Below are 19,699 nucleotides of genomic sequence, written 5' to 3'. Positions count from 1 at the left end.
GCACACGCACATGCACACGCACACACACACACACACGCGTGCTACACACACACACACTTGTAGGGAGGCATGTACACACATGTAGGGACACGTGGACATGAGTACACAATGATATTCAACTGTACATAAAGACAAAGATGTATACATGCACTCGTCCACAATGTACACACAAAGGCCAAGTGCATGTACAAACATTATCATCATACCATATCTTTTTTTAAGAGTGAAAACATAGACATACACACATTAAGCGCAATAATACAATGAAGCCATCTTTTATGAAGACTTCAATACATGAGGTTGTGGATGTTGTTTGATGATGTTCATGAACATTGAAGGTTTTCACAAATATACACATACACATACAATAAATCACATGCACTCTAAATTACACACACGCAGTGCACCTTACAAGGGTCTCTATACATGTGTATGTGTTTGCCTATGTGTGTGTGGAGGTACCCCATGCACCGAGCAAGGGGGAACAAGCCACAATAAGAACGAGCAAGGGGAAATATAATTGGCGTCACACATTCTAACCTCTCAAATGCAAAACAAGGCCATCACAAAATGCATTCTAACTTCAACATGTATGCATTGCAATGGACATAAAATGCGTGACATAGAAAAGAGACTTTGTAGTCTAGAATAGCAACAACCGAATGAGAGTGACTTGAGTTGCATGAAAAAGAGACTTATACTTAGGTCTTCGCCATATCTATGGATTATGTGAAGACATTAAATTTATCTACATAAATTCTAAACTCCTTTATGTGTACATATAAATTTCTCAATATACCACATTTGAGATATTTTACTCCCTTTCAACAAAAATAAAACTTTTGACACACTTGTAACTTTTCATTTTTGACACCAGAAATGAGCTTAGAAGGCACCAAAACCCTAAAAACAATTATAAACAGGAGTGCCTTTTGATGCGTTAAAAAAAACCCCATCTGGCAAAAAAGCACATTCTGTAGGGTCCCAAAGTAGGCTGTGGCGGGATGTGCTTTTTGCCAGGTGGGGTTTTTTTAGAATGCATCGGAAGGTACTTGTGTTTACAGTTGTTTTTAGGGTTTTGGGACCTTCTGAGCTTATTTCCGGTGTCAAATATGACAAATTATGTATGTATCAAAATTTTTGGTGTTTTCAGAGAAATTAGAGCTTCCAATGGTTTTATGTGACGATTACAAGACATTTATTGATTTTTAAAGTAATTTCTTATTTAAATATTAATGGATTCATGAGAGGCATCAAGATACCACAGCAATGCATGGGATTATTTTTTTGTCTTTTATTAGTAATCATGAAACGAATTTTTGTTTCCCAATTGCTCGGTTTAGACTTTGGCTCATTTTCGGTTGCTCGTGAAATGGGGATCCTCGTGTGTGCGCATGTCTACACAAATGCACATGTGTATGCTGATTCTCTAGGCAATCGTGTGTCTGTGTGAGTGTGTGAGCAAACACACACATAAACATAGGTCGAATGCACATCTAGATAGATAGTGGCAGACACACACACTCAAGCATGCCCAAAAAATCAAAACACATGCACAAAGAAAGGTGTAGATACACCATGATGTGTGTGCACAGAGAGAGAGAGAGAGAGAGAGAGAGAGAGAGAGAGAGAGAGAGAGAGAGAGAGAGAGAGAGAGAGAGAGAGAAGGGGGGGGGAGAGAGAGATGATATGATTGTATTAAAGTCCTCTTGTGATCCTCACGATCTATGGGACTGGTGACCACTATTAAATTAAATAGTGGTCCATTACAACCATTGAAATAAAAGTCTCCCAAATCTTTCTACATTGTGAGTATTTGCTGGACTATTTTTTGTGCTAGTTCGAGAATTTTGTTGTGATGTTCCAAGATTTCTTTTGAGTAGCTTCCAACAAACTTGTGGGCTCTCTGTTCCAATAGATTCTTCAGATTACAGCTATTGTTGCCATGGTTCTCCCTTATGTGTCCGTATGCTTGACATTTTAGAAGCATGTGTTGCTTGTCTTCTACCTCCCCTGCAAGGCAAAATTTGCATGTCCTTGCCTCCCTTGGGATCTTGGGTTGTGTCCATCTACCCTTCTCCACTTCTAGATCATGTGGGTTGGTCCTTACTTTGCAGATTAAATACCTTTTGAACATTGAGATGTCCTCCCCAAGATATTTCTCCATTGCATAGTTGTCCATCAGGGTGATTTCCCATTTGTTAGACTGTGTTTTTGTTTTTGGATGGTGCCATATTTTTGGTATCATTTTTAGCGTCACTAAGTCCCTGATTCCACATGATTTTGTAGGTATATCAGCCGCCTTTATCCCCCATAGTTCCATCCAACCCTCCCCAACCCGTGGTCTTAGTGGCTTCCATTGCTTTATTCGGTACCCGGTGTGCATCCATCTTCTTAACCTTGTTGAGGTATCCCATATAATGGCATAGTGCTTCACCTTTCGATGGTATCATACCTATTTCAGCTAACAAGATGGGATACGATGTCTATGTTTTAACTCCCAACTCGCTTACAATAAAGCGTTTATGCACTGTTTCTATCCTTTTCCAATAAGCCCTGGAAAGATCAGGCGTCCAGGCTGGACATCCATAGAGAACCACTATTTGCACAAGCATGGTGTATAAAAATTTCCTCATCTCCTAATTCCACAAATGTGCCTTTTTGCATTTATCTTGGAAGCTGTACAATGCATTTAAACCTCATAGAATCCTATGTTCCACACATACATTCCACTTGTTATTATCTGTAAAATCCAGCCCTAGATATTTGTATCAAGCAACTACTTCCAAAGTCTCCCCTTCGAATATGAGAGAGAGAGAGAGAGAGAGAGAGAGAGAATGTGTGTGTGGGAAGATCCCATCTTGAGACCCAGCGAAGCGGGTCTCTAACCATGTCATAGATGGGTCATGCTACTCGTAATGTTAAGCATGAAACCCTTTGAACATCGTGTAGTGCACCTGCCTTTAAGCAAGCGAGAGGGACGGGAAGAGAAATCGTCACACGTAGAGCCACAGAGAGGTGTTCCGGCGGTGCCTAGTGGCTCCTCCAGTGTGACAGTTGACGGAGATGGCTTGGGCATGCGTAAGAGGCGAGAAGTGGTCCAAGTGACGTGGACGACTTGCATGATGAACTGCGAGTCTGTCACGACAGCGAGGCAGTACGGGTCCCGTCGGAAAGCACGATGTGCTTTTGTCGTCAATACTTCAAAGATGGCGGCGTCTAGGAAAGGTCTCGCCTTTCGTGAACTAATAAGCAGCGAGGGGGGACGATATCGAAGAGAGAGAAAGTCCAGAACATAGCTTCCGTGTGTGTAGAGAGAGAGAGAGGGAGTTCAGTTTCTCAGAACCATCAATCATGCATCGTGGAGTCCGCGCATCAGCTTTCGTCTCCCTCCTAGTTCTCTTGATTTGTATCAGCCACTCGCTAGTCAACGCAGCTCGGCTGCTGCCTTCTGACACTTCTGAGGACGATGGACTCATCTTGATGCCTACAGACAAAAGGAACGATGAGGATGAGGCAGGCACCAGATGGGCCATCTTGATTGCCGGTTCGGCAGGCTACGGAAACTATCGGCATCAGGTTTGTTCATTCGATTGACGGCCTTATTCGGTCTGAGTTGATGGTTCCAGAGGTACTGACGAACTTGTGATACGTGGGAGCTTACAGGCCGATGTTTGCCATGCCTATCAAATCTTAAAAAAAGGGGGATTGAAGGACGAAAACATCGTAGTATTCATGTACGATGACATCGCCGACAATATCTACAATCCCCATCCCGGCATCATAATTAATAGTCCATACGGGGACGATGTATATGCCGGTGTTCCCAAGGTGAATATTGAAATTGTGCCTGGAGGAAATATAGCTGATTTTAGATTGTGTATACTTGTTTTTAACTGTTTCGTGACTGTTATACATTTCTTTGGTAATTGTTGGTGTTCCTGTAGGACTACACAGGATCGAACGTCACGGTCAGTAATTTATTTGCTGTGCTTCTTGGAAACGAAAGTGCGGTCTTGGGGGGGAGTGGAAAGGTTGTTGACAGTGGTCCCAATGATCACATTTTTATATTCTACTCCGATCATGGAGGCCCTGGAGTGCTTGGTGGGACTTCGTTACCTTCACCTTTCGCCTCTGTGGATGTTATATCTATCTATTCATTCATAGAATCGATCGCATTTTCTCTGCAGACAAATTCTTACGTGTTGTAATCTCTTTCAAATCCTCTCTGTCTGTTTGTAATGTCGACAGTTGGTATTAGTAATTTTGCTTGCATTAAAAACCAATCTTTGTTTGAAGATGATGAGAATTCAGCATTTTGGTCTGTGTATAAATGTGTGATTACGAATATGGTCAGTGACGTACACCTGCGGTTGGGCATTGATTATGTAGGGTATCATAGCATTCAACTCATTATTCTTGGTTCGGGTAAAACGGTTGAGCATCTTGTTCGTAAATTCATCAATCATCCTTCCTTAAGCTGGTGAATGCAAACTTATTTGTGTTCTTTAGCTGCATCTTGCTCATCATTTTGCTTCTGGTTCTCATCAGGAATGCCGACCAATCCCAATCTTTTTGCAAACGATCTCATAGAAGCTTTGCAGAAGAAGTATGATGCTGGAACATACAAAGAAATGGTATGGCAGCGAGGAAACTGGTTTTTTCTGTAGTTTAATTAGCATGGGAAAGCACGAGCCGACAAAGTTTAAGCGATTCTTGAATGTGGATACTTCTTTGAAATGCACTGTCAGACTGCAGTGTTTTGGGGACTATATAACACCGTAATGCCTGTGCTTGGAGCAGGTTATATATGTTGAGGCCTGTGAAAGTGGTAGTATATTCGAGGGACTTCTTCCTGAAAACCTGAACATTTATGTGACCACTGCTTCCAATGCGGAAGAGAGTAGCTGGGGCACCTATTGTCCTGGGATGGATCCTTCTCCACCTTCTGAATATTTCACCTGCCTTGGGGATCTCTACAGTGTTGCTTGGATGGAGGACAGGTCAGCTTTAGGTTTAGATAATGACCTCTTCCTTTGATCTAGGAACAATAACATGAGATATGAATTGGCTATGTTAGCTTGTCTTTTGTTCTCTATTTTTTGCAATGGTTTGGTTCTCTGAGACTAGCCTTAGTCTGCTTTTAGCTGCTGAAGTATATGTCCTTGTGTTTCAGCGAGCACCACAATTTGGAGGAGGAGAAATTAAAGGAGCAATATAGCACCGTAAGTGAGACCCTTACATAAAGGAAAAACTAGTGAGGGATATTGTTTAAGAAGGAAACGTGTAGTTACAATCACATAAAGGAAAGACAATGATGAAGAAGGAAACGTGTAGTTAATATTTCTGCTACTATTTCTCCCTCTTCATGTGTCCATTTGCTTGCTTCTGTCTCGTGTTTGTGGGTTTTAAGGTCTCCTCTTTTTTTTGTTGAAATAATGGAAATATTTAGATAATGTTATCTACTTGTTTTGAAGTCGTGATTAGTCTCCATTCGTATGCTTATTTAATTCTTCCCTACCACTCCTCGGCAAGAGAGAATATGCTCCTTTTTTAAAAATAAACACGACACAGGAAGTGGCTAAGAAGCCATTGTCTGAATCTGTGAGATTAAAAGGTCTAAATCAACAGAAGCTCAAGTGCGAGCTGCTGACGATGAGTGATGGAACCTGACTCCGACTGCACAGTCCGTCATCTCCCACTCCTCCTGCTGTCACATCTGATTGACGATGCATTGCATGCCAGGTGCTGGCCACCTTCAACGCCACATGCAAGGCTTTTCCTTTGACAAAGCGATGTCTGAGATATGGGAGCTGAGAGCTCAGCTCAAGAAGAATGTCTGTCTGTCGCTGCTGGAAGACAAAGAGAAGTCCAGTGGAGAGGTGCACTAGACTAAGGAAGCATATGGATGGCGCTGACACCGTGTGCGACATGCCTAGGAGGGCATCGTATGCTGGAGCCCTCTAATATTCAAAAGGAGGTTTTTTTCCCCTCCCATTTTCTTTGGCTCCCAACAACATCACTAGCCGAGATGGAGCTCAAGTCCCCTCGAGTGCTCTGTATTTATGGTCAAGGGGGTCCCCCTCCTGGGCTCTATGGATTTTCCAATCTCCTTGGAGCAGAAGCCGCTCGAAGTACACAGATGCTTCCGATCCCGCCATCCAAGGAGTCGAACCCGATAAACAAGGAGCAGCCTCCTTGCATGTTGTCTCGAGTCCCTTTTGGCTTAGGAGCAGCATATTGGATAGGATATAGCGCATTCGCGATGGTAGTTGGCCCAGGAGCAGACGGCCCTTAACCTCTGAAGTGAATGGTAAGAAGGGAAACCTTCTCTCCTCCCCATCGATAGTGTAGCCTGATTCAGAATGCATGGCCTATCAGGTTCCTTCTTGGTCCAAGGCCAACTTTTCACCAATTGATGCTTCTCCCAAAAAATAAAGAGGAATCTCTATTAGATTGACTTCGATCAAAGAAGTTGACTTTGGTTAACCAGAATAAGTTTTATTTACTTTGCTTTGCATTGGTAAAAGAGAACTATGGGGACACCCACAAGGGACTAGGATTACTCCAAGAACTAGAATGCTTGCATTTGGCTAAACTCTAATGGGTTAAAGTGTTGGATATTGTTTGTGCAAGGTATAGGACTTTGGAGACTGCTAAATTCTCTCTCTTTTTAAGGAGAGAAGCACAAGACAAGTGGCACCCCAATTAAAGAAGAGCCCACTAGCATTAAAGGCGCTCCACTCTGGAGAAAAGTGCATGCTTTCTAGTTGGTTGGCCTAGTACTATAAAATAAGGGCCTCTAGGCTCCTAGTTGTATTCAGAATTGTACTTGGCCTCATGCTCCCTCTACGAGCCAGTTGTACAAAGTTATTGCAATAAAGTCCTTGGGGGGGTCCAGTCCTTATTTTTGGGCCACAGTGCTGTGTTTTTCTCTCTCTTTCCGTGCTCTTCCACCCCTTTTTCCATTGTGATTTCAGTTCTAGCACTGACTTGAAGCTTCCTAAGCTGTCCCAAAGTTCTCCAATCTGCTGTCGTGGCACATTATTGAAGTGCAATTTGCTCCTTGGTGCTGCGGATTGTACCTAGTTGCTGCGATTGGTTCCAGCCACCTGTTCTTGAGGATTTGAGGTGCAAATTAACAAGAAGGATTGTGGTTTGCTTATTGGAAGGTGTGTTCGAGGTTCAGTTAAGGTTGTTTCAAGTTTTGGGATCTGTTCATATACTATATTCAACTTTTCTGGTCTTGAATCTCCGGATTATTGGTTGCATCATACAACCAAAAGCCACTCCCACCCTTACTTTATCGCGCATCAGGCCAGCCCTGGCCCGGCTCCCATCTTCACCTGTAAGCGTTTACCTCCTTGAGAGGAGTGGGGCTTTGCAATTGGCTGTTTTGGCTCAACCAAGCTTGATTCAATTTGGGTTTGAACTTTCATACCGCACATCATGGTTTTGGAGCATGGCAGTTCAGCCACTAGACGGCCTAGCTAGAGGGGTCCTATGGTACCTGATGATGACCTTGATGAAGATTTTTGTAAAGATTGAAATCCAAGAAATGGAAGTTTTGAAGAAGATCCCACGATTTCAACATCTTTTCGAGTGCACACTTGTCTAAACAAGTGACTGTTTCTAAGGAAGTAAGGCGGCGCCATTCCCCTAGTTCAATATCTTCCTAGTACCGGCACAGCTCAAGAGAAAGGAGGAGTTGTTCAAAGCCCCATAGAAAATGGAGTAAGAAGCAAGGGCGAAGATTCTTGAGTTCCAGCCCGCTCTCGACCAATAGCTCTTGTTTCTCCTCACCTTCTTCCTCTTCCTTTTCTTCTTCTTCTTCTTCTTCTTCTTCTTCTTCCTCTAGAGAATGTTGTGAAGAACCAGTCTTCTCAAGAATGCAAATGTGTGCAATGCATGCAGAATTTGAATGCCGATTGGCCCTCCAATGGGGAAGAGCGCTCTCGTGAGAGTACTTGTTTCTATTTTCGACCTACATGCAAGATGGGAGAGAGGTGGCACGGATGAATGCAATGTGGTAGAGAGAATTCTATGTGAGAGTCACAATGAAAGGGTGATTCCCTTTCATTAATGTCCCTTGAGATCACTCAAGTTCCATCTTCCCATTTACACCTACCCTTAGCCTATGACCCATGCATTTACCATTCAATGCACCTTAATGCACCCTTCCCTTCCTATTGCCCCTAGGACCTAGACACGTGTGTGCATATCTTTATTAATAAAATAAGTATCACATGTCCAAATTTGATGCCGTCTGAAGCAGTGGCTCCAGCTCGACTGGTCCTATCTACTGAGATGATCCACCGCCATAACAAATCGGTCGGTGTCCATCATAAATACATATACATGTTACACCATTGGCGTATAATATATAATAATGTTTTGATGTCTACTAATCACGGATTAGTGATTTCTCTTGTCATGACACTCCCTCCTGCTTGAATGGGCAGAAGTCCTCTTTTGGAGCCTCTCGTCTCTTTCTCTTGCGTACGCTTCTCTTTTACTTCTACATTTGCATCTCCTCTTCATAATTTGCAAATAGTCTTCTTGGTAGTACATGATCTCTTCTGAATCAGAACTTAAATCCCATCTTCAAGTTCTGATTCCTCTTGATGCTGAATATTCAAAATGCAGAAGTACCACTGCAGTGCCTCTTCAATCTCTCTTCATACTCAGAATTCTCTTATGAATACCAAGCTGCCGAAATCTCTTTATAGTAACCTGCTTAATAAGCTGAAACATATTCTCAACAAACTGGTCAGTATTCAAAAGATGTTCTCTCACCCAAATGTGTTATTGAACTAGGTAGACCTTGGCTATAGATGATTTTGTGATGGAGAGCTACTTAGTCTATAGAAACTATAAACCTTAAATATCTTTTTCCAACTCTTCTATTTCAGCCCTATTCATCCTATGAGATGCACTACACAGATTTTTCTTCGTCTATACTCTACAATGAATATGCCTACTCTCTATTCAGTTCACACATCCATACACCAATGTTGGCTGAATGGATAGCATTTACTCTTGGTTCTATGTTCACCGTAGAGTCCTGGGATGAGGAGGTAGAAGCCTCACCCTCCTGGTTGGTTGCTTTGCCTTTCCCTTTGGTTTTGGCAATTTTGGCTAATAGAGTAGGACATTTATGCCATGGATGCCCTGGCTTATGTTTCTTACATCCGAAACATTTACCCTCCTTAATCAGCTTTTTCTTCTCATTGTCAGTCATGGAAGGAAATGGTATCCATCCAGTACGTGATTGGCTGTTAACATTTTGTACAATAGCTTTCTCCTTTTCTTTGTTGAAGGGTTTACGAGGATTCAATTTCCTCTTAGCAATCTCAGCCAATTTAGTGAGGTCTTTCAAGGTGGTTGGGTTGAACATTTCAACCTCATACCTCACTTTCGGGGTTAGGGCTGCTAAATACTTCTTACTTCTATCATCCTCGCTCTTCTCAGGTAACTCTAAAGAGAGTTTCCAGAGCCTAGCTGTAAATTCAGCATTACTCTCGTTATCGAATTGCCTGAACCTTTCCCAGCGGAAGGTCAATTCTTCTTCATGCCTCGGAGGCATGAAAGTGGCCTTAAGCTGCCCTATAAATTTGGACCATTGAAGGATAGGCTCTTTTCCCATTTGTGATAAGGACCACCACATCAAAGCATCCTTTTGTAGATGCAGTGTGGCAAGAGCAAGCTTCTCATGATCGGTCTTATCTTGATGCAAAATATAGCTCAAAATGGCGAATTTAATTGAGGATTTTATCCGCCTCTCTTGCTCCATCATACTTTGGGAATTCTATTCTCTCTCGAGGTTGAAATTTAGCTCTCTTTGAGGGTGTACTTAAATCGTCATCCCCAAAATTCAGCACTCTCTTAGTCCCTAATTTTGTCATAATGGACTGTTCAATCATATGGCTAAGCTGAGAAATCAGCTTATCAATGGGAGACTCCTCTCTCCCTCTTGCACTTGGATTATAATCCATGTGTATGGGATTTTGAGTTAAAAGCGCGCTTTGCTCTTGGATGGACTCATTAACTACCTATCAAGAGATTCTTGAAGGAGAGATGAAGGTAATTCTATACGTGGGTTATCATACTCAATATGTGTGTAACTCTCATCTACATTATCCTCTTCAGGGGGAGGTGATGGTGTTCTCTCCCTATCTCCTTCTGGTAGTGGAGGAAAAGGACAAGTTCATTATTAAATATCCCTTCTCCTTCCATTTCTTTCCTTTTAGTAATACAAGAGAGAAAATGACTTGCTGTAATTTCAGAAAAGGGGTTTATTTTACAGCAAAAGTCAAATGTTGTAGAGTTTGTGGTACTTATTCGACTCCCACTTTCCTTGTGTCGAAAAACCACTTCAAATGACCTCTTCTTGCTTCTCTTTTAGGCTTTTCTTCTTGTATTTCTGCTGTAAACTGGTGCGCTCCGTTTGGACTACTTATTTTGAGTGGATTGGAGCTCTAGATACCGTTATAGGGGGTGCTTGGTGGGTGGATCACCTCCTTAAAATCTTGTTCTGACCCGACTTTCCGTTTGGGGGAACGGAGGAGTGGTCTCTTTTCCCCACGGTTTAAGGGTTTTAAGGGTCTATTCGCACGGGGGGGGGGGTTTTCACTCCATTAGGCTGCATGTATCTCTTGAATTTCTTGCCTGACAACTTCATCCACACCCTGAGGTTGTACCAATTCAGCTGGGGGCTGAATCTGTACTTGTGGAGCTGGCGGAGGTTGCTGGAATTCTGATTTTCAGCGGGGGAACCAAACGCTATAGGAAGCATCCCCTCAAACACATCATCTGAAGAGGCCAGAATCTGAAATTCAACATTTGTATATGCAGAATTTTCAGAGAATATGACATCTCTACTGACAAAAATCTTGCGTGTAGCAGGATTGTAGAGACGATAGCCTTTGCTTTGTGAACTATATCCCACAAAAATGCATTTTAGTGCCTTATCTGACAACTTGTGTCTGAACTCCACAGGCACGTGGGCATATGCAACACAACCAAAAACTCTGAAGTGGTCCACTGAAGGCTTTCTCCCATGCCATGCCTCATAGGGAGTGATTGTCTTCAAAGCCTTTGTAGGAGCCCGATTTAAAATATAGTTGGCACACATGAGGCCTTCCAGCCAAAACCAGTGAGGCAACTTCTTACTTGTGAGCATGCATCTATCCATTTCCATGGTGGTGCGATTCTTCCGCTCAGCTTTGCCATTCTGTTGAGGTGTAAGCCTCAGTGGTGTCTGCACCTTGAGTCCTGTCTCATTTTCAACCATAGCCACAAAGTGTTTGAAATGCATAAACACTTCTGATTTTGCCTTGAGACCATAGACCCAAGTGTAGTTGGTAAAGTCATCTATGAATGTAACAAAATAGAGATAACCCCCAAAAGCAAGTGTCCTCATGGGACCGCAGACATCACTGTGAATAAGCTGCAATTTTCTTGTAGCTTTTACTGCACCATCCTTCTTGAAGGGAAGCGAATGCATTTTGCCAAGAATGCAACCTTCACATGCATGAGGAGGAGGCGACTCCAAAGGAGGTAATGCATCAACCATATCATGCCTCTGAAGTGTCATTAAGCTGCCATAGCTCATGTGCCCATACCTGGCATGCCATAACTCCGCATTGTGCATTGCAGCAGTGGGAGTGCAAACTGATAATGCAAGATGGTATCTTTTTTCATATAAATCAAGCTGAAAAAGACCCCGATACAAAGTGCCAGACAACCTCAAAGCATATTCATTTTCTTTGTCTCTGACTGCACACTTGTCATCGTCAAAAACAACTTGAAATCCTCCTCTATTGAGTGAGGACACTGAAAGCAAATTCTTCTTTATACCTGGCACATAGAGTACATCTGATATTTTGAAATCTGTGCCATCAGTGGATGTGAGAATAATGTCTCCCACTCCACACATTGAATGAGAAGAATTATTTGCACAAGTTACCTTCTTCTTGGTGGGTGAAGAATGCAAAGTTACAAACAGATTTTTCTTGGAAGTGATGTGCTTTGAAGCACCACTATCAAAATACCAAGTATGTAGTGTTTCATCAACATTGAAAGAGCATTCATCCTTTGAAGGATCGTAACTGCAAGTCAAAAAAGCATATGGGTCATCATCATTAGTGGCTGTAGTATTTGAACTACCCACCAAAAAATCTGAAGTGCAAGTCAAAAAGGCATAGTTCTCTTCAACCAAGTTGGTTGCAACATCTCCTCTATCATGGCAATGTGGACCTGATGCATCTAATACAGCCATACCGGAATCCCTTTTCTTTTCTTTGGCTATGCGCTTCTTGCACTCTCCAATATAATGACCTGGCTTCTTGCAATAATGATAGATGCTTTTCTTTTTCTGCTTGTTTGTATCACCATGTGCCTTATAAGAAGGCTGTCCAGAATCAGCTTTATGCTGATGTGTGGGCTGATTGGCATGTGGCTTATGCTGCCCTTTACCCTTGGGCTTGAACTTGGAGAGCATAGCATGCTCGCCAGCCCGGGTTGCGATAACCTCCTGCAACATAAGTCCTACCAACTTGTGAAAGGAGAGAGGATTGCTGCCCCCCCTCAATGACAAATTCAGCGAGGTGTGGAAACCGAGATAGGATTCAGGAAGAGAGTTCAGAGTGGTGGAGATCATCTCTGAATCCGGAATGACTTCATCAATGTTAAGCAATTGTTCCCTGAGATCCCGAAGCTTCGTGAGGTGAGACCTCTACCCTTGCCTCCAGCTGTAGGAGTGATAGGTATAGGCGTTGTATCTGGTCTTTCTTCATCTCCATTGACATAATCCCAAAGATTTCTGCCAACCAAGATATTGCGAACCATGAAACTCCACAAGGAGTAGTTGGTGCCATCCAACTTATCCTCCTGTGTGAGAACCCCGAACACCTCATTTGAGTTGTTCTGTGCCATTTTTGCCAGATAAATTCAGAAATACAGCTAACTGAACAAGTAAAATCCCTTCGTGGGATGTAAGATGCACAAATAAAATCTGCCCTTAGTGACAAATATTGTCACAGCCTATCAAAGGCTCAAAATGCACTTCAATTTGTCCTGCAAATGCTCTCAAAAACTTCCAAAAAACACTGCAGAATTTGCCAATGTCTGCAATGTCACTCAAAATGAGTCCAAAATTGCTTGCAACAGTCCCAAAATGCTTGTACACTGCCAAATTGCATCAGAATGCTAAAAGCCCCAATTTCTTCAGGGAAATTGCATCCAAAAGAGGACAAATTGCCTGAAAGCCCCAAAAATGCAAGAAATTGCTGTGTAAAGCAAAAAGCCCCAAATTTTTGCAAGAAATTGCAACTCAAAAAGAGGCAAATTAACTGAAAGCCCCGATTTGCAATTTATCTGCAAAAAGAACCAAATTCTACTGCCAATGTGCGCAAATGAGCACACCCTCAATCCGAAAATGCACATGCTTGAACCCACAGCCAAACAATGGCTGAAATATACAAATGTCTGTCAAAGACCACCTTCCCTGAGAATCTGCAAATGCACCAAGAACTGAACAGATTCCTGTAACTGTACGGAATGCACTAAATGCATTTGTACGAAACAGTAGGGCCACATGTGCGGCACAATTGTACGGTCGAGAGGTACGGAATGCGAGCAAGTACGTACGGTTTGTATGGCGTTGACAGAGTGTACGGATGTACGGACGAAATCATACATGCAGTACGGAAGTCCATACGTCGTACAGCGAATGTACGGCTATTATACGATGGGACTTCATTACGGTTGTACGGTGCGAGACAGTCCAAATGTGCGACGGTACAGACTCGTACGGACGAGTGTACGGCAGATATACGGAATAGTCCGTACGACTTGTATGGACAGTAGCTCAGGAGCAGCGTACCGATGAGCGTTGTTGTACGGATGGAAAACTGTATGGACGACGAGCTCCTGATGACGAGCTGTACATACGACGAGCAGGAAGAGCAGGGAGCAGGGTAGCTGGGTAGGAAGCTTGCGGGAGCTGAAGCTTGTGGGCAAGAAAGCTAGGAGCAGGGTCTTGCTGCTCTGATACCAAATGTTAAAAATGAGAGAGTGAGAGAGCCGGAAGCAAGAGAGCTGAACGTAGTGCTTGCAATAGAAGAAGTGACTAATACAAGAAGTGGGATGGGTTTTGTCTAAGTGACAAAACCTTATCCTTCACTAACCGTAGTTAGTGAACTAACTGTGGTTTCAATGAGGGAAAAGTGCGCCTAACCTACTTATTACATTACATTGGTCACTGCTGAATTATACTAATAATTCTAACAGCTAGTCCCTGCAATGCGTGATGGAGTTTATGGTTTTCAATCTTATGAGTGACTATCGTGAGATTGAAACTGCATATGTTGTGTTTTTAGAGGATGAGTTTGGGAATGTTCCTGGATTCATCTAGGTATATAAAAGAACTCTATGATACAATGGGAATAGTTTCCCCTCTATTCCTAGCAACCACACGATGTACTTTGCCCCTATGTACAAACTCCAGCACTCTTTCAGGAAGAGTCAACTTCACTGCCTTGCGATGAAACCAAGTCATACCCAAGACTACATCATGATGTTTCAATGGAGAAATGAAGAAGTCTTCCTGATCCACATAACTCTGTACATGAAGACGGAGCTTCCCTATCAAGGGAGTGACTGGCACAAGGTTCCCATAGAACATCTGATCGGTATCCAAAGCCCTGCCCAGCTCCTTTGTCTTTATTCCCAGTCTCAGGGCTAGGTCCTCTGATATGAAATTATCAGTAGCCCCTGGATCAAATAAAATCAGCGCTTGCTGGTCTCTGACCTTGCCCCATGATAGCAGCAATTCTCGTTCTTTTGGGTTTGAAACATGACCCAATATGTCAGGAATTCCTCCTGCTATTGGCTTTTGTGGTCCCCGTGGCTTCTCTGCCTCTTTTCCCTTCGAAGTTGAAGGCTTTTCTGGGCACTGGGCAGCCACATGCCCCTCTTTCCCACACTTAAATCATTTCCCATCTCTGCGGAATTCAGCTATCTGTTCAGGAGTGAATGGGGATTTGCCTTATATGACTTTGAAAACTGAGTACCCCTCGGCTGAAACCCTTTCTTTTCAACCTTGGGATACACTTTCTTTTCTGATTTTGAAAAATCAGTTTTCTTTCTTTCAGCACATCCTGCATGCAAGGATAGTACCATGGATGGATCTTGTAACGGCACAAGACTAGCTACTGAAGCTGAATGCATAAGGTCTTGAATGTTCTTTGCCCCCAAAGCATTCACTACTGCCTGGATTCTTGGACTGAGACCTGCTCTATACTTTCTCATTTGGGTTCCTTTAGAGATCTTTTTGAAAGGTGCAACCTGCAAATAAGCATCCCAAAACTTTTGGTTGTACACATCCACTGTATCTTCTGCATCCATACCCAATCTTGGAGAACATGATCTCTAAACTGTTTAGGCATAAATTGCTGGTAGAAGGCTTTCTTGAAGTCCTTCCACCTCTTTGGGGCTGACCCATCTGTGGTCTGTGCACTCCACCATGCACTAGATGTTGCTGTTAAGTGCAAAGTGACCATTCTTAACTTGGAGGATTCTGAAAACTTTTCTATACCGAATGCAGCATCAAACTGCCTGATGAAGTGCAATGCTTTGTCTGTATGACCATATTGTCCATTATAGGTCATAAACTTGACAGATTTACCTCCCTCTTTGAATTCCTTGGTCTCTCTGGAAGACTTATTCTTCCTAGACTTCTTGTGTTTCCTTCTTTTCCTGGATGGTTTATCTGATAAAGAAGAAGATATAGAAGTCGAGCTCGAGGTAGACAGTGAAGAACTTGGAAATCGGTGATGGTGCCTCGAGCTCTTCTTGCTATGAGACCGTCCCCTATGAGATCTCTCTCTCTTGGGCTATACACGAGAGTGTGCCTCTGGCATTGGCACATCATACGCTGCATTAGGCATAGCTTCTGCTTGAAACATGTGCTCAAATTCTTGCTGATTTTGCTGCACACTTCTCTGTCTTGGATGTGCATCCCTATCTTGTGAATCCCAGTGGATAGGTGATTGAGCCATTTTCTTACAACTCGTCTGAGATCTACAAGTTTCTCACACACACTGTGTATGCAACTGATGCACGCTGCCTTTGCTTTTCAAAGAGAAAATTACCTCAACAAGAGATGTCTTGCATTCACAACTTATGCCAGTGCCGGGCTGTCAACTCAAGGCATATACCCACAAGGTTGCCAAGGCATCAACAACTATATTGCCCCTTTTCTGGCTGCTGCAAAAAGCACTGAGTATGCATCTGATTCCCTTTTTCTGAGCACAAAGGCATGCATTCCTTTACTTGTGCAAATCTCTGATTTTTCTCTGATTTCTGCTTTTTCTGACAGTAAATACTCTCTCAGATAGGTGAAAACTGCTAGCAGAAACAGTCTCTGCCACTGTCTTTTTTTTTTTTGGGACAGTAACTGGATGAAGTAACCGACTGGTTACACTAACCAGACTGACTGGTTCTGGTCTGGTTAGTCTGCAACTGGACTGGTCAGACTGGTTACAGTGACCAGACTAGACTGGTTGGGTCGACTAACTGGACCTTTAACCAGTCCACTAACCAAGGTTGAGTTAGAGTAACCCCTGGTCAGCCATGTCAGCATCCATGTCACCTGTCGGAATGCCAGGTCGTCTCACAGGGCAGAGTAAACTCCCACGAAGGAATAGATTTCCCTTAACACTTGATAAAACAAGCATCGCAGTGCAATCTCCCTGCTGTTTTTCTTCTACCTTCCTTTACTCGGGTACACTAGCGCTTGCACGTCACGCTCACCTCGACGCTTTATGATGTCACGGTGGGTCTCTACTTTCTTTCCCTCCCTAGGTCTTGGATCGTCACAGCCTAGGAAGGCTATGAGCCTTGGCTCTGATACCAATGAAATCTTACTCGTAAAAGACAGCAAAGATACTCTCATTTGCTCTCCCTCTCTCCCTCTCTCAATAGATACACTAGGGCCCAGGACAATCGTCGTGCTGGACCCCCCCGAAGTTTTTTATTACTTGAGAGAAAACCGAGTACAAGAGTTCAGCGTGGAAGCTGTTCATACAAAATCCAAACGTAAAAAAGAAATATTACATGAGCTCTAGGCTCCCTTTCTTGGCAACAAGCCACTTGTCAAATTCTACATTATTTTCCTAATTACATGCCACTAAGGGCAACTCTGGAGTCTTCGAAGCACTTAGTCACGCGAACCGCATCCTAGACTCTTATTAGGCTCTCGTAGCGCTTAGGAAAATAACTCTTCCTAGTACCTGCATCACCATGGCACCCATTAATTATTAGCGCTTTGCATGCAAATAACACACAATGGACTAATTCTAGTCACAGTGGGCATCCCCACTGAACACATGTGCACACATAACAAATTAAAATATATATATATATATTCTCTGGTTGATCGAAGTCAACGCCCTTGATCATAATTAAGGGGCTTTGACCAAGGGTCGAGGCGCCTTAATTATAGTCAAGTCTCTCCAACCGAAGTTGGCACATCTCTGGTTAACCGTAGTTAACCCTCTTGGCGCATGCCAAGTCTCGTTGACCGAAGTCAACACTCTCTAACCGTAGTCAGCTCTGTGGTTCTCTGGTTAACCGCAGTTAACCCTCTTGGTAATAAACCAAGTCTCCCCGAACGAAGTCAAGTTTACTTGACCAGAGTCAAGTATCTTTGACCGTAGTCAATTCTCTGACCATTAAAAGAACTCTTTGACCATAATTAACGCATATGAAAACTCTTTAATTATGATCAAATAAATGGTCAACTGTACTTTGACTTAGGATATTTGCATTGTGGTGACGCATCATGAACATCTGAAACTGCCATGCAAGCATCATGAACATCAGGATTATACTGACATGTAACCAAGAAAGCCCAATGTTGGTCTTGTGTAAAATTAGCTGACTCATGTCGATCCTCTACACTAGAAGAACTAGATACTGCAAGACTAGACTCTTTCTTCTTCTTTTCATATGCAATCCGCTTCCTACATTCAGAAATATCACGCTTGGGTTTCTTGCAATAATTACATCTTTTCCTCTTTTGGTTATCCCCTAAAGAAAAGGCACCATGTGAATCAGGGGGTTTACTAGTTGAAACCTTTCCTTTGCCTTTGTTTTATGCTTTGCAGCAAAGGATTGATCACTAGCCATAGAAGCATTGCGATTTGCACGACTTTACTCCTCCTAAAGAAGAACAGCAACCAGCTGGTCAAATGAGAAATGGTTGGCATTGCCACCTGCAACCAACCTCAATGTAGTAGCAAAGCCTTGATAAGAATCAGGCAACCCATCAAAAGTGTTAGAAACAAGCTAAGAATCAGGCATAGTCTCATCAATGTTGGCCAATTTCTCTTTCAAATCCTTCACATTAGTGAGATAGGCATCCATGTTACCACTCTCTTCAAGCTTCAAGTCTTTCAACTGCTTGCGGAGATAGGCAACCCTCGCCTCATTCCGTACCTCATACAAGGATGCTAGCTGATCCCATGCTTGCTTAGCTGTCTTGCAAGACCGGATATGAGGGATAATAACATGTTTCATTGAAAGAACAATCAAGGCATGTGCTTTGGCATCACTACCATTCCACTGAATCTGCTCCTGTGTAGGAGGCAAAGTACCTGTAATAGTAGCTGTAGGTGTTCTAGAAGTAGCATTAGAACTATCACCTGAAGTAGAACCAGAGCCGGTAGGTGTAGCACCAGAAGCTGCAGTACGTGTAGGCCTGGCCTCAGAACGTGAAACAATATGCCATAAATTCTTGGCAACCAAAGCAGTACCACAATGGAGAAAAGCAAAGGAGAGATGCAACTCTCAACTGCAAGAACTAGTGATTGCACAAGCCTCAAGGCTTTCACTGCAAGAGTGCAATAACCAGTTCCAAAAGCTGAAATATGTGATCAACAAGGCCCAAACAGGAATGTAGATAGAGAGAGTTGCTCTAGAAATGCCTTAGCAGGCTCCTAAACTGAGATTCGGTTGATGTATGTGCTTCAAAAGCTGGCACGTTTCACGAGGTAGCACCTAACTGCTCCGGGCTGAAGAAAAATGCAGAAAACAGCTTCAAATGACTGGCACACAGTTCGAGGCAGACCGTACTGCTTTAACAAACCTGCTGCAGTTTTCGTACAGGATGTACGGACTACACACGTGAAGAGAAGTGCAATAAATGTAATACGTACAGCTCTGACAGGTCTGTACGGATGCTGTACTGCAGTTGATGCAGCAGTAATTGTCAGTGCGTACACGGACATAAATGCCTCTGACAGTTCCGTACAGGCTGTACGGCTGTCCTTACAGCAGCAGCAGCCCACACATGTGAAGTACAACCAAAAACAGCTTCAATACAGGACAGTAAGCAGCTGCAGGTTCACAGAAACATCGAAATGCAGGCGCCTATGCAGCAGCAGGACCAAGAAGTCGATTTCCCGCGACAAAACTCCTCCAAATGCCCTCGGGTGACCACACGTGTAGACGAACAGCAAGAATAGGCCGCCAAACAGCCGTCAATAGGCAAGGGAGGGCTCGGAGTGGTTGGAGATGGCTGAGGGGAAGATCCCTGACCTGCTCTGATACCACTGTTGGCTATGGCAGATAACGGAAGCTTAGAAAAGAGTGATGGAAGAGCAAAAACAAGATGCTGTATTGAAAACGCTGCAAC

At 43.2% G+C, this 19,699-nt stretch overlaps 1 protein-coding gene across 2 annotated transcripts in view; it reads left to right on the top strand.

The window, feature by feature from the left end:
• The first annotated feature begins 3,227 nt into the window (after nucleotides 1-3,227).
• LOC147895545 (vacuolar-processing enzyme beta-isozyme-like) overlaps nucleotides 3,228-19,699 on the top strand; it is a 44,463-nt gene continuing 27,991 nt past the window's right edge. Inside the window, exons 1-6 of one of the 2 annotated variants that reach the window (XM_087383277.1) lie at nucleotides 3,228-3,579; nucleotides 3,667-3,831; nucleotides 3,948-4,104; nucleotides 4,552-4,637; nucleotides 4,804-5,003; nucleotides 5,177-5,225. In XM_087383277.1, the coding sequence (XP_087239403.1) occupies nucleotides 3,355-3,579; nucleotides 3,667-3,831; nucleotides 3,948-4,104; nucleotides 4,552-4,637; nucleotides 4,804-5,003; nucleotides 5,177-5,225 (882 nt within the window). In that variant the 5' untranslated portion in view covers nucleotides 3,228-3,354. The remainder of the gene's footprint in view (nucleotides 3,580-3,666; nucleotides 3,832-3,947; nucleotides 4,105-4,551; nucleotides 4,638-4,803; nucleotides 5,004-5,176; nucleotides 5,226-19,699) is intronic. The other variant, XM_087383278.1, reaches the window with a different exon arrangement.

The sequence above is a fragment of the Dipteris shenzhenensis genome, chromosome 13, assembly GCF_047967505.1.
Source record: "Dipteris shenzhenensis isolate YYH24624 ecotype China chromosome 13, Dip_SZ_1.0, whole genome shotgun sequence".
NCBI classification, from domain to species: domain Eukaryota; kingdom Viridiplantae; phylum Streptophyta; class Polypodiopsida; order Gleicheniales; family Dipteridaceae; genus Dipteris; species Dipteris shenzhenensis.
This window is presented reverse-complemented; position numbering and strand designations above follow the sequence as displayed.